General features: G+C 42.4%; 1 protein-coding gene across 2 annotated transcripts in view; it reads right to left on the reverse strand.

Annotated features, from left to right (window-relative positions):
* Window positions 1–21,410, reverse strand: part of homer1b (homer scaffold protein 1b) — a 98,497-nt gene that overhangs the window by 52,083 nt on the left and 25,004 nt on the right. For both annotated transcript variants that reach the window (XM_057831299.1, XM_057831301.1), the window contains exons 2-3: window positions 15,974–16,130; window positions 6,509–6,640 (exon numbers count right to left, since the gene is read on the reverse strand). In XM_057831299.1, the coding sequence (XP_057687282.1) occupies window positions 6,509–6,640; window positions 15,974–16,130 (289 nt within the window). The remainder of the gene's footprint in view (window positions 1–6,508; window positions 6,641–15,973; window positions 16,131–21,410) is intronic.

Raw genomic sequence — 21,410 nt, forward strand, 5'->3', positions numbered from 1 at the left:
AGATTCCCAGCTCTACTCACGAGTGATTCACATGATTACTGGGTACTAGATAACAGAGCTGATTTGTGTACACTCGTCCCCTTTCAATCACTTAGCTTATAGACTTTTTTCCCTGTTCAACAGGCCCCCCACATGGTGTCAACCGGAAATACATCTAGCTGACGATAGCACCAACATAACTCATAACCCCTTCCTGCTTGCTGTTTTGTCATAATAAAAGAGGTCTGTGAATGATCACAATGGGAGTATGTCATACTCTCAATGTGAAACATTAAAACTGTTCAGACCAACCGGGCACTCAGACTTCCATTCTCCGTGTCAAACAGCTGAAAAGGACAGGTAAAAAAAAAATAGTATGATGGTCTTACGAGTCTTATGGCACCACTGTCAAATAAAGTGTTACCAAATACCATAGCTAGCAATTAATGAAACAACTGGAACAGTAACTGAAGAAATAATAAGCACAGAACATGAATTTTGATTGTTATTTACATCTGTACTGCTGCAATGCATGCTAGGAGGCATGTTGGACGACAACAGTGTTGACAGCAGGTGGCAGCAGAGGTTGACTGTCTCTCCAAGTGAGCAGTAATGGCAAAATGAAGCTTCTTGAAGCAATGAAGCTTTGCAGCCAAATAGTTTAAAGCATCACGGTGGTTCATTTGGTTTTATGACAGTCTTATGATGCCGCTGTCAAATAAAGTCTTACCGGTTAATATCTTTTGGTGTAAATTAGGGATGTCCCGATCCAGGTTTTTGCACTTCCGATCCGATACCAATAATGTTTTGCACTTCCGATCTGATACCGATACTGGCTGATACCGATACCGGCCTATCTGAGCATGTGTTAAAGTTATTTAGCCTCCTTACTTAGTTGTCAGACTCATGTTGAAAGAGGTTTTAGTACTCTTGATAACAACTAGCCAGCTGAATCAGGTGAGTTTGAATAACACACAACAGTTGGTAACAAGAAAGTGACCTGTTTATTCAGTGACAAACACAAAACATTATAAATAACAAACAGAAATGGCATAGTCAGTCAGTAAAACATGCAAATAATATTGTAAACTGTCTTAAAAAAGCAAAACACACCAACAACCTCAGCGGAAAATCCCACAAATCCCCCAAGCTATTAGATGCTTTTAATGTTTCGTGCATTAGTTACAAAAATTGTATAAAAAGCCTCTCAGGTTTAAATAAACGACTATTTCAGTATCAACTTAACATTTTAAAACAGTAAATAAAATACTCAAGTCCCCATTCTGTATCAGCAGCTTTAAACTACATTCAATTCATTTAATTTTGCGAATCAACTGTTAAAGTTGTTAAAATTGCTCCCGTTATTCCATAATTTCCCTTCTGTCTACTTTTGACATGTGAAAGTTTTAAAACTGTTTTGAAGATAGATTCAAGTCAAGATTTTGCCGATTTAGGAGTATTTTAGACAATGACAATAAATATTCTGAATCTGAATCTTCTGTTTTAAGATGGCGGCTGTTTACTAACGCATCTGGTTTTCAATACTTCAATGTTACTAACGCAGTCGAGTCTGTCGTTTTGCATCTAGTTCTATATACATATGATATCTATTATCTCTAGTAAAACGACTTGGACGTAGTTTGTAGCGGCTGTCAGCAGCAGTCAGGTATTGTGTTTTTTATCCAGCGGCATGAGTTGAGCTAAAGCCGTGAGTTGAGCATTGGCATTACCCGGGTCTATGAAAAGCATTATGTGTCAGGGACGCGGGCAGGCAGGCAGGTTGTGTGGACCCAATTGCAGGGAAACAAAAGCGGCAAGGCAGGTGAACTCAAAAAACGTTTAATGATATCTAACAAAAACACAAAGTACAACTGAAAGCACTGAGGATCAAAAGGGCAAGATTCAAACAAAACTTACTTAAATCGGAGGGACTGGTACACGAAGGCTTGGACCGGACTTTGACGTAGACATAGACGTAGACATTGACATAGACAATGACGCAACAAGGGGTGACAAGGAACTGGGTCATTATATACACACGCAGACAAGGGGTAACGAGACGAGGAACAGCTGGGTAACACAGGTGGATGCAGATTGCAGGATACACTGGGAGAACACACACAGGTGAAATCAATGGGTAATCACAGAGACAAGTCACACTAGGAAAAACCCAACACAAAACCTAACAGTACCCCCCCCTCAAAGGACGGATCCCAGACGTCCTGAAGAAAGAAAAAGTCAGAAGGTTGCTCGGGGGAGGGAGCAACACCAGCCCGTCAGGGCCAGTCAGGCGGGCGTCCAGGACGCGAGACATGGGTTGACCGCAAGGGTCGATCTGGAGGGCGTCCAGGGCGCCAGACGTTGGGCGACCGCACGGGCCGATCAGGTGGGCGTCCCAGACGAGGCAGTGCTCGGTCTTTCATGCCGCCAAGCCGTGGCAAGAAGCGGGGAGCAATGTCGTCGTCATCGTGAAGAGAGTCAGGCACGCAGTCGTCGTTGGAGTCGGGCGGACCAGGAACTGAGTCGTCGTCGGAGTCGGGCGGACCAGGAACTGAGTCGTCGTCGGAGTCGGGCGGACCAGGAACAGAGTCGTCGTCGGAGTCGGGCGGACCAGGAACAGAGTCGTCGTCGGAGTCGGGCGGACCAGGAACAGAGTCGTCGTCGGAGTCGGGCGGACCAGGAACAGAGTCGTCGTCGGGGTCGGGCGGACCAGGAACAGAGTCGTCGTCGGGCGGACCAGGAACAGATTTGGAGTCGTCTGCTGGCGTGACAGCGCCTGAGTCGTTGTCGTCGTCGTCTGCTGGCGGGACAGCAGCGGAGTCGTTGTCGTCGTCGTCTGCTGGCGGGACAGCAGCGGAGTCGTTGTCGTCGTCGTCTGCTGGCGGGACAGCAGCGGAGTCGTTGTCGTCGTCGTCTGCTGGCGGGACAGCAGCGGAGTCGTTGTCGTCGTCGTCGTCTGCTGGCGGGACAGCAGCGGAGTCGTTGTCGTCGTCGTCTGCTGGCGGGACAGCAGTGGAGTCGTTGTCGTCGTCGTCGTCTGCTGGCGGGACAGCAGCGGAGTCGTTGTCGTCGTCGTCGTCTGCTGGCGGGACAGCAGCGGAGTCGTTGTCGTCGTCGTCGTCTGCTGGCGGGACAGCAGCGGAGTCGTTGTCGTCGTCGTCTGCTGGCGGGACAGCAGCGGAGTCGTTGTCGTCGTCGTCTGCTGGCGGGACAGCAGCGGAGTCGTTGTCGTCGTCGTCTGCTGGCGGGACAGCAGCGGAGTCGTTGTCGTCGTCGTCTGCTGGCGGGACAGCAGCGGAGTCGCAGGAGTCAACAGGAGTGGTCGGCGCGGGCAAAAGACTGCGGGGAGTCGGCGCGGGCACTGGAACGAAGGTCAGACGGCGAGGCGCCGGGACAGGGACTAGGCGACGAGGCGCCGGGACAGGCACCTCGGGCAGCTTGGACGTTGGCGCGGGCACTAGACTGCGTGGAGTCGGCGCGGGCACTGGAACGGAGGCCAGACGGCGAGGTGCCGGGACAGGGAGTAGGCGACGAGGCGCCGGGACGGGCACCTCGGGCAGCTTGGACGTTGGCGCAGGCACTGGACTGCGTGGAGTCAGCGCGGGCACTGGAACGGAGGCCAGACGGCGAGGTGCCGGGACAGGGACTAGGCGACGAGGCGCCGGGACTGGCACCTCGGGCAGCTTGGACGTCGGCGCGGGAGGAACTTGACCGCGGGGAGCCGGCCCGGGAGGAACTTGACCGGGGGGAGCCGGCGCGGGAGGAACTTGACCGCGGGGAGCCGGCGCGGGAGGAACTTGACCGCGGGGAGCCGGCGCGGGAGGAACTTGACTGCGGGGAGCCGGCGCGGGAGGAACTTGACTGCGGGGAGCCGGCGTTGGAGGAACTTGACTGCGGGGAGCCGGCGTTGGAGGAACTTGACTGCGGGGAGCCGGCGCGGGAGGAACTTGACTGCGGGGAGCCGGCGCGGGAGGAACTTGACTGTGGGGAGCCGGCGCGGGAGGAACTTGACTGCGGGGAGCCGGCGCGGGAGGAACTTGACTGCGGGGAGCCGGCGCGGGAGGAACTTGACTGCGGGGAGCCGGCGCGGGAGGAACTTGACTGCGGGGAGCCGGCGCGGGAGGAACTTGACTGCGGGGAGCCGGCGCGGGAGGAACTTGACTGCGGGGAGCCGGCGCGGGAGGAACTTGACTGCGGGGAGCCGGCGCGGGAGGAACTTGACATGGTGGGATTGAAGGAGGGGTGAAGGAGCTACGGCCCTTACCTGGGCGCCCCCGCTGGCCACCACGCGGAGGTCCAGTGTAGATGGCCAAACGGGAACCCAGGTAAGGGTCCAGAGAAAAAGGCTGGGAAGGGGACGTGGAATGACTGAGGCGTGACAAAAACTGAGAGGGTGAAGAATAGGGCATGGAATAAAAATCTGGGTCGGAGTCGGTGTCAGAAAGAAAATCATATGAATTGCTATATTCTTCAAAATCAGAAAAATCTGAATCAAAAAAAACGTGGCGAGGCAGAACATAATCGGGGGAACGGGCGGATGGTCGTCGGCGTGCACGCCGGTGCCGGCTTTTTCCCACTGGGTCCACAATTGGTTGCGTCATTCTGTCAGGGACGCGGGCAGGCAGGCAGGTTGTGTGGACCCAATTGCAGGGAAACAAAAGCGGCAAGGCAGGTGAACTCAAAAAACGTTTAATGATATCTAACAAAAACACAAAGTACAACTGAAAGCACTGAGGATCAAAAGGGCAAGATTCAAACAAAACTTACTTAAATCGGAGGGACTGGTACACGAAGGCTTGGACCGGACTTTGACGTAGACATAGACGTAGACATTGACATAGACAATGACGCAACAAGGGGTGACAAGGAACTGGGTCATTATATACACACGCAGACAAGGGGTAACGAGACGAGGAACAGCTGGGTAACACAGGTGGATGCAGATTGCAGGATACACTGGGAGAACACACACAGGTGAAATCAATGGGTAATCACAGAGACAAGTCACACTAGGAAAAACCCAACACAAAACCTAACATTATGTTTACTTTTGGGACGCAATGCAGTCAGTTTCTCATTGCGTCCCGAAGACCGCGCTGTGTATTAGTTCCACTTTACTTGACATATTTCAATAATCGGAATCTAGATGTTTGTGAATCTTTCTCGAATCTTCCACGGCCGAATCGCTCAACGATGTAATGACGGCTAGGCATGTTGTACCGTAGTTCTAAGTGTCGGATGGTGCGACTTTTCTCACGAGAGATCATGGCTCGTCATCCAGAATGAATTCTTCGGCGATGACTCTTGTTATTCCCTGGGCTTTGGGACTGTCGAGTGCCAGTTTGTCACGCATAGCAAAAGTTTCTGCCAGTGTTCGTTGCGTAGGACCTTTCTTTTTGTCTTCGGTTTTCTTAACATACTCCTCATATTGTTTGTGGTGGTATTTCGCTAAATGCTTGATTAGGTTGGTTGTATTAAAACTTCTTACAGCTTTACCACTACGCTTGACTTTATTGCGGCATATGTTGCACTGCCTCTTCGTCTTTGTCGTCCTTTAAGGTGAAATGATCCCACACAGCTGACATTTTTACCGATAAAGTCTCCGGTAAATTGGGAGACGGTAATGTAAATGTAGTGTGTTGAACGTGTGCTGTAAAATGCGGACCGGATTTTAGGGAAACCAAAGCAAAAACTGGAATGGATTATGTAAATCGGTACGCTGGAAAACCCAGACCGGACTTTGAAAAAACTGGATCGGAAGTCTGGATCGAAATTTTTCTGTGTTGGCCGATCCGATACCGATGCACATTTCTTTGCCCATATTGACATCTCTAGTGCAAAATATTCAGTGAGGACAGCTGTGGCTTGTACTCCGATGCAGCTTATCTTTGAAGAAATGGCGTTTTCGTGTCAAATTTGGTGGGTAGTGGCTTATAGTCCAATAATTTACCCGAGTATTAGTCTACCTTACATTAAAATTGAGAGCCTGGCAGATGACCAAACCACATCAGATTGTGTAAAAAAAAAAAAAATCATGCACTCTCAAACCATTGGCTATAAATAACTTGAAGCAAAAAGGTGAAAGGATTTATGGGTGATATTAAGAAAATCTAGTGAGGGAAGGGGAAGAGGCAACCACAGTACATAATATTAATGTCCAACATATAAAGCGAAACAGGAAAGGTCCTCTTTATCAGCTTGTGTTATAAGCACCTTCATTTCTGCTTGGCTTGGCTGACACTTTAGAATGTGGTCCTATTGCTGAGTTTAGCTATGGTTAGTGTGTCTGAGTTTTTATCAGCGCTTAATCATATTGAAGAAGCGAGAAACCGCCACCTACACACATTATCAGATACATGACTTCCATTAAAAGAAAAGCCTCATTAATGTAAAAAGCCAAATGGTTTCAGAGGGAAAAAAAGCTATAGCGACCATAATGTAAAAAAAAAAAAAAAAAAAAGGGTGGGTGGAGGAAGTGTAAGAAAATCCAATATATGTATGTGAGCCATGTGTTTGTTGGTTGTGCTACCTTGGACAGATGATGCTCGGTGGAGAAACCCAGGCCGTAGACGGTGTTTGCTCGACTGTCCGCCCACTGGCCAAACTTCTGGGAGGTCTTTGTGAACGTCATGTTGGGGCTGATGGTGCTGTTAATTATTGCCTACGGCACAGAGGAAACCCACTTACGTTTTCATTTAACTTACACCAGTGTGTTTAATGCATGTGCAAGTCCATGTGATTCAAAAGGAAAGCAATTCATGGGAACACTTTTGCAATATAAAGAATTCACTGCTATTACTTACTTACTGAGGGAATTTTGTAGAGGTGGGAATCTTTGGGCACCTAACGATTCGATTACGATTAAGATTCAGAGACTCCAATTCGATTATGAATCGATTATTGATGCCCACCCCTCCCCCATTAAAAAAAAAAAGTTTTGTACAGGGCCGGCCCAGCCTATACGGAGACTATGCAGCTGCTTAGGGCCCCTAACCACCAGGGGGGCCCCAATCTGGCAATTGTTTAATTTGTGTTCTATTTTGTTTACTACAGTTTGCTTTATTTGACTTTTGTGAGTTTTGAGACTTGATTACAAGCTTAAAAAAATAAAAGTTCTTCCTTAACTTCTTTCTTTCCTCTTTTAGAAAAAGGTTTGGCGCTATCTACTGTACGTAATGACAATCATTTGGGGTGAGAAGTTTGAAGCATGCAGTGCAACAAAATCTGATTAATATATAAAATATGGACGAATGGGTTGGATTGCATGTATGGTTTCACAGTACACTGTGATGAAATGGTGGGCCAAAAATATGGGCCCCTTTGCATTATTTTGCTTAGGGCCCCCAAATGGCCTGGGTCGGCCCTGGTTTTGTATATTTGTTCCAAAATTGTTCAAAAATCCTCTTAGGCTAAATAAACCAAACTACTATTTTAGTATCAAGTTACCGGTTAAAAACAGTAAATAAAATACTCAAGTCCCCATTCTGTATCAGCAGCTTTAAACTTCATTCAATTAATTTAATGTTGTGAATCAACCGTTAAAGTTGCTAAAATTGCGGCCGTTATTCCATAATTTCCCTCACGTCTACTTTCGACATGTGAAAGTTTTAAAACTGTTTCATCATTTAAAGATAGATTCAAGTCAAGATTTTGCCGATTTAGGGGTATTTTAAATAAAAAGTAATTAGGTTCTCTACAACAGAGCCTTCTAGAGAAGTCTACTGCTTTAAGATGGCGCCTGTTTACTAGCGCGGGAAAGTCTGTCATTGCACATCTAGTCTAGATATATGTGATATCTACCATAGCCGTATATTGCCGTATGTTTGTAGCAACTAGCAACTGGGCGCTGTTTGTAACGGTTGATGGCCGCAGTCAGGTATTATTGTTTTTTTTCTACCTAGCGGCATGAGCTGCACATGATATTTACTCTCAGTCCGTTCCTCATTGGGTCCGGAAGACCACACTGACTGCGTTTTATTTCCGCTTTACCTGGTATAATTCAATAATCGGAATTTGGATGTTTGTGAATCGCTCTCGAATCTTCCACGGCCGAATCGCGAATAATCTTAAGAATCGGAAATTTTGCACGCCTCTAGAATTTTGATGTTGTCTTCAGGCAGTTATCTTTGTAAACCTCACTGGAACAGCACCAAACTAAATTTCCAGCATCATCACCTTGTCAAGAGTCAAGAAGCTGCATTGGACAAGGTGTCAAGAGTCAAGAATCTGCATTGGCCAAGGTGATGATGCTGGAACTTTTGTTTGGTGCTGTTCCAGTGAGATTTACAAAGATGACTGCCTGAAGAAAACATCTAAATTCCCCTCAGTCCTTAATGATATGGGGCTGCATGTCAGGCAAAGGCACTCTGGTTAAATCTTCAATAAATGCACAAGTTTACATTGAAATTTTAGACCACTTTCATATCCCTTCAATTGAAAATATGTTTGTCATTTTCCAAGATGACAATGCATCCTGCCAATGTACTTGGATTTCATTGATGCATATGTGAGTCGATGCCAGTAACGGCCATGGACGTCCAATTTTTTTCCCATTCATTTTCAATTGCAAAAAAAAAAAAAAAAAACAATGTCCCCAAATAAATAGGAAATGACCAGATATCAATAGGACGTGTCCCCCAAACTTCCCCTATTCCATTGATGCTTATGGAGGGTGCTGCCATCGATGGCCATGGATGTCCAAATTTCCCATTCATTTCTAATGGAATTTACTTTTTTTAATGCCATAGAAGGGCATGTTTGTCCATTCCATTGATGCCGATATACTTGGATTACGTTGACCCCTATGTAAGTCAATGCCATTGACGTCCAAAATTTTTCCCATTCATTTTCAATGGCAAAAAAAAAAAAAAAAAACAGTGTCCCCAAATCAATAGGAAATGACCAGATATCAATAGTACGTGTCCCCCAAACTTCCCCTATTCCATTGACGCTTGTAGAGGGTGCTGCCATTGATGGCCTTGGACGTCCAAATTTCCCATTCATTTCTAATGGAATTTACTTTTTTTAATGTCATAGAAGGGCATGTTTGTCCATTCTATTGATGCCGATATACTTGGATTACGCTGACGCCTATGTAAGTCAATGCCAGTAACGGCCATGGATGTCCAAAATTTTTCCCATTCATTTTCAATGGCAAAAAAAAACTGTGTCCCCAAATCAATAGGAAATGACCAGATATCAATAGGATGTGTCCCCCAAACTTCCCCTATTCCATTGACGCTTATGGAGGGTGCTGCCATTGACGGCCATGGACGTCCAAATTTCCCATTCATTTCTAATGGAATTTACTTTTTTTAATGCCATAGAAGGGCACGTTTGTCCGTTCTATTGATGCCGATATATTTGGATTACGTTGACGCCTATGTAAGTCAATGCCATTGACGGCCATGGATGTCCAAAATTTTTCCCATTCATTTTCAATGGCAAAAAAAAAAAAAACAGTGTCCCCAAATCAATAGGAAATGACCAGATATCAATAGGATGTGTCCCCCAAACTTCCCCTATTCCATTGACGCTTATGGAGGGTGCTGCCATTGACGGCCATGGACGTCCAAATTTCCCATTAATTTCTAATGGAATTTACTTTGTTTAATGCCATTGAAGGGCATGTTTTTCCATTCTATTGATGCCGATATACTTGGATTACATTGACGCCTATGTAAGTCGATGCCATTGATGGCCATGGACATCCAAAATTTTTCCCATTCATTTTCAAAGACAAAAAAACCAATGTCCCCAAATCAATAGGAAATGACTAGATATCAATTGGACGTGTCCCCCAAACTTCGCCGATTCCAGTGACGCTTATGGAGGGTGCTGCCATTGACGGCCATGGACGTTCAAATTTCCCATTGATTTCTAATGGCATTTACTTTGTTTAATGCCATTTACAGGCATGTTCGTCCATTCTATTGATAGCCTTGGGTGGGGCTAAGATCTGTATCTCCACACAGCAAAGACCCAGAGTAATTTCTCCAGAAATTGCAGTTTCTAGTTCTTTTTACAGTAGTTTATTGTAAATTTGACAGAAATGTTTAGCAATTTTCTGTTTGTTTTGGTTTAAGGTTGTAAGTAAAATGGTAAGTACAATCCTGGCAACCAAGAATGCAAGTATTTCAACATAAATTTAATGTCTACATATTTATATATTTATTTAAAACGAATGTTTTTTTTTTTTTGGTAGTTACAGTTTATAACAGAATCAAGTAGTAGAAAGCGACTCTTCCTGAATATCTACTTAGCTAACTGAGAGATGGACACAGTGTTGAAAGGTCATGAATTATTGAGAGACTTTACTCAGTACACTTTGGTCTGTTAATGAGAATTGTTGACAGCGATAGGTGTGTGGGGGTGGGGGGTCATTTAGAGTGTTCCATACTGTAATCCGAAATCCCTAAAGCAGAGCTAATTAAAAGCTGATCAATCGGTGGTGATGTTGTGGAACATTCTGATGAACTAACATCAATAAGAGTATGGGAAGGGTTACATTCAGCGTGTGTGTGTGTGTTACGTGATCAATTAATTTGCTCGGGTTAATGCGATGCGAGATGGATGACAGAATGTTGACCCGGCATCACAATCATTACACACAAACTGTTGATGAAATAAAATATATGAAGTAATGATCGTCTCAGATGCTGAGGTACACCACTGAGCCACATAATGAATTGTCTGGTTGGTGGTTGAACTTAAAAAATGATGAGTCAACAATGATTCTCAGTCCTCAAGGCACTCCAACATGAACATTCACAGCCAGTCTTCCCGGTTGGAATGAATTGAACAGTTATAGCCATCATTTGCATACAATCAATTAACTACGTTGAAATGAAAAAATAATTAAAAAAATAAACTTTGGAGTTTCAGTTGGAGTTGTAACCAGTGTGTACCTCTAATTCATTTCAATTTCATTTTATTTAGTTTTCATTAATGTTGTATTCATTTACAGTGGGGCAAATAAGTATTTAGTCAACCATTTTCCATTATGGGAAACGTAGTTTTGAACTGCTACATTTGGAAACATGCTGGTTGAATAGTTTGTCAGTTTATTTCTGTTTTTGTTTGTGTGCAATCTAGAACATTGAATGAGAATATCAATTGAATGGGAATAACAATTTGTCAAGGACAATTGACGTGATAGTAATTTATAAAAATGTTTGGTTGGCATATAGCCTACTGTGTGTATGTGTATTGACTGGACTACATTTCTATGGGTCTGCATTATATATACAGTGCCTTGCAAAAGTATTCGGCCCCCTTGAACCTTGCAACCTTTCGCCACATTTCAGGCTTCAAACATAAAGATATAAAATTTTAATTTTTTGTCAAGAATCAACAACAAGTGGGACACAATCGTGAAGTGGAACAAAATTTATTGGATAATTTAAACTTTTTTAACAAATAAAAAACTGAAAAGTGGGGCGTGCAATATTATTTGGCCCCCTTGCGTTAACACTTTGTAGCGCCACCTTTTGCTCCAATTACAGCTGCAAGTCGCTTGGGGTATGTTTCTATCAGTTTTGCACATCGAGAGACTGACATTCTTGCCCATTCTTCCTTGCAAAACAGCTCGAGCTCAGTGAGGTTGGATGGAGAGTGTTTGTGAACAGCAGTCTTCAGCTCTTTCCACAGATTCTCGATTGGATTCAGGTCTGGACTTTGACTTGGCCATTCTAACACCTGGATACGTTTATTTTTGAAGCATTCCATTGTAGATTTGGCTTTATGTTTTGGATCATTGTCCTGTTGGAAGATAAATCTCCGTCCCAGTCTCAGGTCTTGTGCAGATACCAACAGGTTTTCTTCCAGAATGTTCCTGTATTTGGCTGCATCCATCTTCCCGTCAATTTTAACCATCTTCCCTGTCCCTGCTGAAGAAAAGCAGGCCCAAACCATGATGCTGCCACCACCATGTTTGAGAGTGGGGATGGTGTGTTCAGGGTGATGAGCTGTGTTGCTTTTACGCCAAAGATATCGTTTTGCATTGTGGCCAAAAAGTTCAATTTTGGTTTCATCTGACCGGAGCACCTTCTTCCACATGTTTGGTGTGTCTCCCAGGTGGCTTGTGGCAAACTTTAAACGAGACTTTTTATGGATATCTTTGAGAAATGGCTTTCTTCTTGCCACTCTTCCATAAAGGCCAGATTTGTGCAGTGTACGACTGATTGTTGTCCTATGGACAGACTCTCCCACCTCAGCTGTAGATCTCTGCAGTTCATCCAGAGTGATCATGGGCCTCTTGGCTGCATCTCTGATCAGTTTTCTCCTTGTTTGAGAAGAAAGTTTGGAAGGACGGCCGGGTCTTGGTAGATTTGCAGTGGTCTGATGCTCCTTCCATTTCAATATGATGGCTTGCACAGTGCTCCTTGAGATGTTTAAAGCTTGGGAAATCTTTTTGTATCCAAATCCGGCTTTAAACTTCTCCACAACAGTATCTCGGACCTGCCTGGTGTGTTCCTTGGTTTTCATAATGCTCTCTGCACTTTAAACAGAACCCTGAGACTACCACAGAGCAGGTGCATTTATACGGAGACTTGATTACACACAGGTGGATTTTATTTATCATCATCGGTCATTTAGGACAACATTGGATCATTCAGAGATCCTCACTGAACTTCTGGAGTGAGTTTGCTGCACTGAAAGTAAAGGGGCCAAATAATATTGCACGCCCCACTTTTCAGTTTTTTATTTGTTAAAAAAGTTTAAATTATCCAATAAATGTTGTTCCACTTCACGATTATGTCCCACTTGTTGTTAATTCTTGACAAAAAAATTAAATTTCATATCTTTATGTTTGAAGCCTGAAATGTGGCGAAAGGTTGCAAGATTCAAAGGGGCCGAATCCTTTTGCAAGGCACTGTATGTATGTATATATATATATATATATATATATATATATATTAGGGCTGTCAAAATTATCGCGTTAACGGGCGGTAATTAACTTTTTAAATTAATCACGTTAAAATATTTGACGCAATTAACGCACATGTCCCGCTTAGACAGTATTCTACCTTTTGGTAAGGTTTACAGCAAGGCTTTTTGTGCTGTCTAACAGCGAACTCTTGTGGTGGCTTTGCGACATGGTTTATTGTTTTCTTGCCAGTTCAATATGGCTGCACGACATCTCGGGCTGACGCCTACGTTGTAATGTTGTGCTTATGTGATCCTTGGACAAGATTTGTCCGTAAGTATGGTTGTTGTAAAGAATGTACATATTATGTTAGTAAGCAAAATGTTATATTTTTGGATGAGACGCTTTTTGTTTATGTTTAGTAAACCTGTATAGCGTGCTAAGCTAACGTTGTTGCTAATGCAATGCTTGTGTACTTTTTTTTGTAGTTTTACGACGGTCTAAAGAGGACAATGGTTTGAGGCCATTTTATTAATAAATCAGATGAAAAAGGAAGAAGTCTGATAATTAAGGCGTCGTTCACTAGCTGTCTAGCTTTGGAAAAAGTAGACGCTTCGGAGTGAGGACAGCATAGACAGATTTAAATGACAGTAGAGTGAAATGCCCACTACAGTCCTTATGTACCGTATGGTGAATGTATATATCCATCTTGTGTCTTATCTTTCCATTCCAACAATTTATTTTACAGAATATATATATAATTTACAGAAAAATATGGCATATTTTATAGATAGTTTGAATTGCGATTAATTGTGATTAATTACGATTAATTAATTTTTAAGCTGTAATTAACTCGATTAAAAATTGTAATCGTTTGACAGCCCTAATATATATATATATATATATATTTTTTTTTTTAAAGTCTTTTTTTTTTTTCAAACTGCATTTTTCCATCCAGAGGGAGGGGAACACTATAAATATATTAAAGTTGATATAGGCATCTTTGAGTGAACTTCGAATAAAATTCAAGTATCTTGAGGTCGGGCTGAGTGTCCTCTTTTTTGGAAATCAAAATATGGTCACCCTACCTTATACCGGAACGGTGATCGGCCCCAAATTTTATACCGGAACAGCGTTCCGGACCGTTCCAGCCTACTTTCACCCCTGGTTAAAGGTCTTAAAGTGCATGTGACACGAAAAAGCATGTTTATTTCATAATGCACGCAGTATGTTATGCTCCTGAATGATATGAACCGCTTGGATGTGTGTGGAAGCGATCGCTATACTTATTTAGTTTTTTTAATCCCGCGCCATGAAAATCAGTGACTTCCGGTTTCGGTCTTGCATTGAGGAGGAGGGCGCTGTGGCATGTACAGGTGAAGGCGCGTTCTTCACTAAACAGCCGTACTGTTGTGTATGAGGACTAAGGATTCAGCTGATTTTGCGGATTAATACATTTATTTTTCGCATCACGCCAGCCAAACGGCTGCAAAAAAATCTTGCTTTATGAGGGAGAGGCGTGTGCGCCTTTTTGGAGTTTCAAAAGTTTCCCATTCACCGTGGATATTGGCCAAGCCCTACTACTGTGGGACTATTGGATTTACGAGGAAGTGAGTAAACATCTTGTTTTGTATTATGTCAAATATTAATACAGCGATTACAAATTAAACACTACAAACTTTCTTTAATTAAAGGACTACTGACGTTTGATCGTTGATAGGCATGTAAAAAGCTCTCCTCGTGCACATTAGCTGCACGTTAGCAGCACAACAACTGCAGCTGCCCTCCTCCGGGGAACGAACTGTAAATTGCTCTCCGCCGGGCGGTTTGCCGATCCGCAGAGACAATCGACAACCCAGTCGTCATGTCAAATAATCCAGGCTAGTTATGTGTGATTTTCCGCTTCGAAGACTTTGAAACCTCACTCGGTTCGGGTTAGCATGTCGGCTCGCTGTCACGCCTCTTGGTTTGTTTACATTCTCCGAAGCCGGGGAAGGGAAATGACATATGTCCGATTTAGGTGTCATAAAATATCGTTCGGGAGGTGCGACAGTAAAGATGAAGTTGACAGTTTTGACCATAATGGAGTAATTTTGCCATGTCGTCCTGAATAAATGTTTTTTTATTATTTCATATTCCATTTACCACGACTGTTATTTGTCATGACCATGCCATGTATTTAGCAATTGGGGAAAATACTTGGATAAAAAGAATATTCTGTAAAAATATTGAAGTAAAGAGACAGAAACAATGACATTTTGCAGCTTTTTCCTCGTTGTGAATAGTTCCTCCTCGACGGGCTGACTAGTCCTTCTCAAGCCATTTATTTAGCTATTGGGGAAAATACTTGGATAAAAAGAATATCCTGTAAAAATTTTGGACTTCGTCGCGTTTTCCTCGTTCTGAATAATTCCCCCTCAATGGGCTGAATAGTAAAACCGATGAGCCCAGTCTCCCGCTGACGTCATCCACCTGTTGGGGACGCTAGAGCCCTATAATGGTAGGCGTGGCTAACCGGCAGATTAAAAGACTAACTTCTCGTCATCTGCGCTTTGCTAAATTGTTGTATATAGTCAAATCGTCTCAAAATATGATTCTAATTCACATAATAATGCTATTTAAGACTTTTTTTCTCATGTCGTATGCTCTTTAAGTGTCAACTTCTGAAGAGTTGTCCACTGAAGTAACCACTGTCCCTGAAACGGCTAATATTCTTCTACTCTTCCTTTGTGCACATTGCATATTCCTAGTTCATATATTCCATGGTGTGGTAAATCAATGTAAATTCCCCTTCTTGAAAATAAGTGAATAATACTGTTACACAGTAGTATAGCACATTAAAACAAGGTCAAAACGAAACGCATGTTCAAATAGAGTGTTGTTCACAAAACTCTTCGGACTTGCAGATATAGCACGTGCAGATAGTATTTATATGCACGCACACATTGAAACATGAGCTAGAAGTCTTGTGACAGCGTGCAGTGCATTCACAGCGGTAAGCGTTTTAAGAGCAAAAGCACGTCCTGCAAGATTGTGCGAGAGGAGGATATCTTGATAAAAGCAAGTCAGTGATCAGCAGTCTAAAAAAGTACAGCACGCAAGCTGCAGGAGAAGATCTAAGCTCACCTTGGTTCCATCCAGGCTGATGATGCGGTAGACATTGCGCGTGCTGTCATAGAAGTAGGACACTGTAACGGCGTGCTTGCTGGTAGGCAGCCAGTTCTTCTTGGTGTTGGGGTCAATTTGAAAGACGTGGGCCCGCGTGCTGTAGATGGGCTGTTCCCTGAAGGGAATGAAAAAAAAGTTATGAACTTCCTTGTGTCTGAGTACCAACGTCTGTCCGAATCCGCCGGCAAAACGCTTGCTGTCCACTGGAGAGTCGGATCGCCCTGGCAACCGAATAGCCAACTCGCCGTGCTCCATCGTCGCATAGAAATAAACTTTTAGCCAAAACAACTACGAATGCACATGCTCCAGGTGTATTCTTGACTATAACTGAGTGCACGAGGTGGAGAGTCGTTCTGTCATCACTACCATCCAACTGCACCATAAACTCTCACTGTGTTTGCCCTCTTTGCAGGCAGTGGCTTCTCTCTATGCGCCGATATGGGAATGTCTGCAGCAAGGAGCGGGGGTCACACAGGGGAGAAAAGAGAGCGTTTAAGGCTAAATATAGACAGTAGGCTACGCTTTACTGCCAAAGACACACCCCACTGGACTACACTTGCCACATGGACTGACTTTACTGTATGTGTGTGTGTATATATAAACAGACCCTGAGGAACACCGTCAAAGAAGAAGCACAGTTCCCAGTGAAACATGCCCTATAGTTTGGTTGACTAATCAGAAGATAGAGAAACACCATTAGTTCCATACGAGGCATTGCTGTAAAACTGCAAGAGAAGTTCAAGTTCCCCCAAAATGTCAAAAAATAAGGGATCAAATGTAAAGATGTCCCGATCGATCGGGTCCGATCACGTCATTTTCAAAGTATCGGAATCGGCAAAAAAATATCGGACATGCCTTTTTTTAATATATATATATTTTTTAATTAAATCGTTTTCTAATTGTATTTAATGTTACAGACAAAATGTCTTACATTCATCCAGAGTCTTTAGTTTTGGCTTAAAGTAGGGCTATCAAATTTATCGCGTAAACGGCGGTAATTAATAGAGGTGTGCATCGGCACTGACCTCACGATTCGATTCGATTACGATTCGGAGGGCCACGATTCGATTCGATTCGATTCGATTCGATTAAGAGGGCCACGATTCGATTCAGTTCGATTCGGCAATGCATCACGATGCATTAAAGCCTGGGATGCATTAAAATGCTAAAGCAAAGCATATTTTTCGTGAATCATGAGGCAACACAAGCGGTCAGACATTAAACACCTTTTTATAGGCTCTTGTGTCATTCCTGGTTGTAGTTAAATGAAAATAGTAATATATATAAAAATAATAAAAAAAACATCACAGCATTTAATTAGTGCTTTGAATGAGACCAGGGCTTTCTTTTTTTTTTTTCTACACACACTAGCAGTCTTTCATTTTTTACACACCGCATAAGTTTGGTCAAGTTTCCCACCAACCTCATAGAAGCCAAAATGTCTCCATATGCCTGCTTTCAATGTCTTTGGTGCGTCAGTAATCTTTCGCGCTTCCTCTTTCACCGCTTCAGCCATTGTTAGTATGTCTTATCTCTGCTTTCTTGAGTGCCACTGCGCAATTGCGCATGTCTGTGACGTTACTCCCCTGAGGAAACAGATTTGAGTTCCTCGTCCCCCCTGCGTTGCTTGTACAAAAGCTCCCTCTAAAGGTAAACATGAGAATAATAATACAAATGTGGAAACCAAATCCATTGCATCACTGGAAGATTTTTGAACGGACTTATATATTTTAATATGTGCTGAATCGATTCGGCTTGTTGCCCGCATCGAATCGCATCGTCCATGGCCCGCATCGGGATGCATCGCCGCATCGATTATTGTTGACACCAGTAGTAATTAATTTTCAAAAAATTAATCACGTTAAAATATTTAATGCAATTAACGCATGTGCTGCACGACCCACTCACGCATTGTTGCGTTCAATCTATAATGGTGCCGTTTCACATATATATACCCCCACTGTAGAGCTAACAGGCAACGTAAAATGAGTAGAGAGAATATTGGCAGTCTTTGGAGCCTCTTTTTAATTGGCTAAAGCCTTAAAATCCCTCTATCAACAATTAGAAATATCGTAGGAAGCAATGTGGGGAAGAACGGTAGTGGTTGATCTTTACCTTAACACCCTATGTTACTTCCCAACGCAGAGAAGATATATCAATTGGTGCCACTACGCACACTCATGGTTGCACTTCCCATCATGCATTTGGGCAGAACAGTTAAATGGCTACAGTATCATTTACTGAAAGCTCAACAAATACACTAGATGCCAATATTTAGTCACAATATACAAGTCACATGTATGTATTACAAGTCTTTCTATTCGTGGATCCCTCTCACAGAAAGAATGTTAATAATGTAAATGCCACCTTGAGGATTTATTGTCATAACAAACAAATACAGTACTTTTGTACTGTATGTTGAATGTATATATTCGTCCGAGTTTTATTCATTTTTTTCTTAATGCAATGCCAAAATGTATATGATCGGAAAAAATTATCGGGAATGATTGGAATTGAATCAGGAGCAAAAAAAAAGCAATCGGATCTGGAAATATCGGGATCAGCAGATACTCAAACTAAAACGATCGGGATCGGATCGGGAGCAAAAAAACATGATCGGAACAACCCTAATATTTATTATTCAAAATGTCTGTCATTTTTAGCTTAGAATGATTAATTGATGTCTAATATTTCGTTTAAAAAAAAAACGACTTTAAAAAATGATTCATTCGCATATTTTAAACTTTTAAACAAATTACGTCACAATTAAATAAATGGTGTCTGTAAATAAGTCACTGATATCTACCTTATAACTATAGCCTAATTGTATTTGTTTTGTTACTGTCGTATTTTCCCCGATATGTTGGATGATAAACAATCGATCCAAACAAAGAAAAATTGAAAAAAAAAAAAATTTTAAAGGATAAATATATGAAAAAGAAAATCTCGACCACTCCTTAATGTCTGCGATTTCTGCATCGCGACCCTTGTTATATTAATATGTTTAACCCATAAAATCCCCCCAAAATCCAGCTATGGCCATTCACAGCTGTGTCTTGACACTCAGTGATACATGCTACATGGTGTTTTTGGATCGAAACAAGGTAAGCACGCGATAATATGTCGTTAAAGTCATGGCGTCTGTAATTCTGCTCTCGCGTGCTCTCACCTCTAGATAGGTTTTTTCTAAAACAAAAAATGTCCTGCTGTTCAAAAATTTTCTTCCCCCAGAAAATGGAGATTTTAAGCTTTCCAATGATGTATCACACATGCATATCGGACAATTTTGAAAGTTGGCCAAATTGGGGTACACAGAGCGGAACTTCAAATCACCTGAGTGTTTTCCGCCATATGCTGCCATAGCAGATTCATGGCGCATTAAGCCCCCGAACTATTTTCAATTTGTCCGTTTTACCCTGGAGACCCCCGTTTACAGACATTGTGCGACCGCTTTTGTTTCAACCAAGCCATATAAAGAAGGTAAGTAATTATATTTATTATTCGAAATGTCTGTCATTTTTAGCTTAGAATCATTAATTGATGTCCAATATTTAGTTGAAAAAAATTAAAATTAAACTTAAAATTAAAAATTATTCACTCGCATATTTTAAAGTTTTAAACAGATTATGTCATGATGAAAAAAATAGTGTCTGTAAATAAGTCACGGATATCTACCTCATAACTATCGCTTAATTGAATTTTTTTTTGTTTGTTACTGTCGCATTTTCTCCGATATGTTGGATGATAAATAATCCATCCAAACAAAGAAAAAACAAACATAAAAAAAAAAAACGTTTAAAAGGGTAAATATATGAAAAAGAAAATGTCAACCACTCCTTGATGTCTGCGATTTCTGCATCGCTACCCTTGTTATATTACCATGTTTCACCCATAAGATCCCCCCAAAATCCGGCTGTGGCCATTCACAGCTGTGTCTTGACACTCTGTGATACATGCTACACGTTTTTGGATCGAAAAGAGGTAAGTACGCTTTAATATCTAATTAAACTTATGGTGTCTTTGATTTTACTCTCTCATGCTCTCACCTCCAGTTTGGGTTTCAGGGTTTAATTTTTTTTTTTTAAATGCCCTCCTGCATGTAGGACAATTTTGACTAAAACCTCCGTTTTAGAATTTATCCATCCAAAACAACAGTGGAGCTGGAGTAACGTTACTCATCAAAATCCCTTAAAAAAGACAATTTGTTAATACCGCATCCATTTGCCATTATCACGACAGGGGAGGACAACATGTTAATGAAGGCAGATGTGGAACCAAACTCGTGCCACCACAAAGTTTGGGTGTTTTTGTAACCATGTTGCTGCTGTGTTATGAAAGGCATGTTCTTCCTATACAAATGGATACACCCCCCCACCCCCCCACCCCACACACACACACAAATGTCTGGGGGTGAGGGGAGGGGCGCTACATCACAGTTTTTCACTTATCGTGGCGAGTTCTGGTCCCCATTAACGGTGAAAAATAAGTGGTCACTGTATTATAAACTTTACTGGGTTTTACCAGTAGTAGTTCATACTAGGCATGTGCAGATTACCAGTTTCAAGGTATATCGTGGTATGAAAACGTCACGGTAGTTACGGTACTAGCCATTTTCGTGGTCTCAAAAATGTAGCGTGAAATCCGTGCCTTGAAACTTCAGTGCTCACCCATTCCTTTCCAGTTGTTGTTCTGTCCTGTGTCGGTCAGTGACACTGTACCTGAGCTTTTTCCCCGCTCAAAAATAGACAAAGTCGCTAGTATGAGAGTACTTCTGCAAACCAAAAAAAACACACGGCCGCGGCTTTGAAGAGGAAGGACAAATGACGTGCAGGCAACACCTCCAACATGATTTCACATTTACGTAAGTGATAAGAAAACGCTGTCATTAATGTTTCCCACCAGCTATGAGAGTTCACTCAAACTGGATTAGTGTGTCTAGCGATGGTAAAACAAAAACCGTATTGGCCCGAATATAAGACGGTGTTTTTTGCATTGAAATAAGATTGAAAAAGAGGGGCTCGTCTTATATTCGCGGTCTAGACATTATACCCTTCCACGACGCAAGATGACGCCATATATCATTGAAGCGATGTTCTGTTATGACAGATCTCAGCTACTAGTTTAACCAGTTTGCATTATTTTATTAGAATGTTTTTCCTTATTCAGATTTGTTTCAAGACTACGGTTACAGTTAGACTTCACTTTGATGGTTAATGCAGTTATTGCAATGTTGTTGTTTTATCACAATAGATTGGTTTATTTACATTTCAAAAACCAGAAGCCATTCATTTACGAATGTGATTGCACTTTAGTTTCACATATTTAAATGTTCAGATATTAAGATTTGAATGAGGCCAAATAACATGCTTTTTCTCTCAAATATATTGTTATAATC

Source organism: Corythoichthys intestinalis, chromosome 3 (assembly GCF_030265065.1).
Source record: "Corythoichthys intestinalis isolate RoL2023-P3 chromosome 3, ASM3026506v1, whole genome shotgun sequence".
NCBI lineage: Eukaryota > Metazoa > Chordata > Actinopteri > Syngnathiformes > Syngnathidae > Corythoichthys > Corythoichthys intestinalis.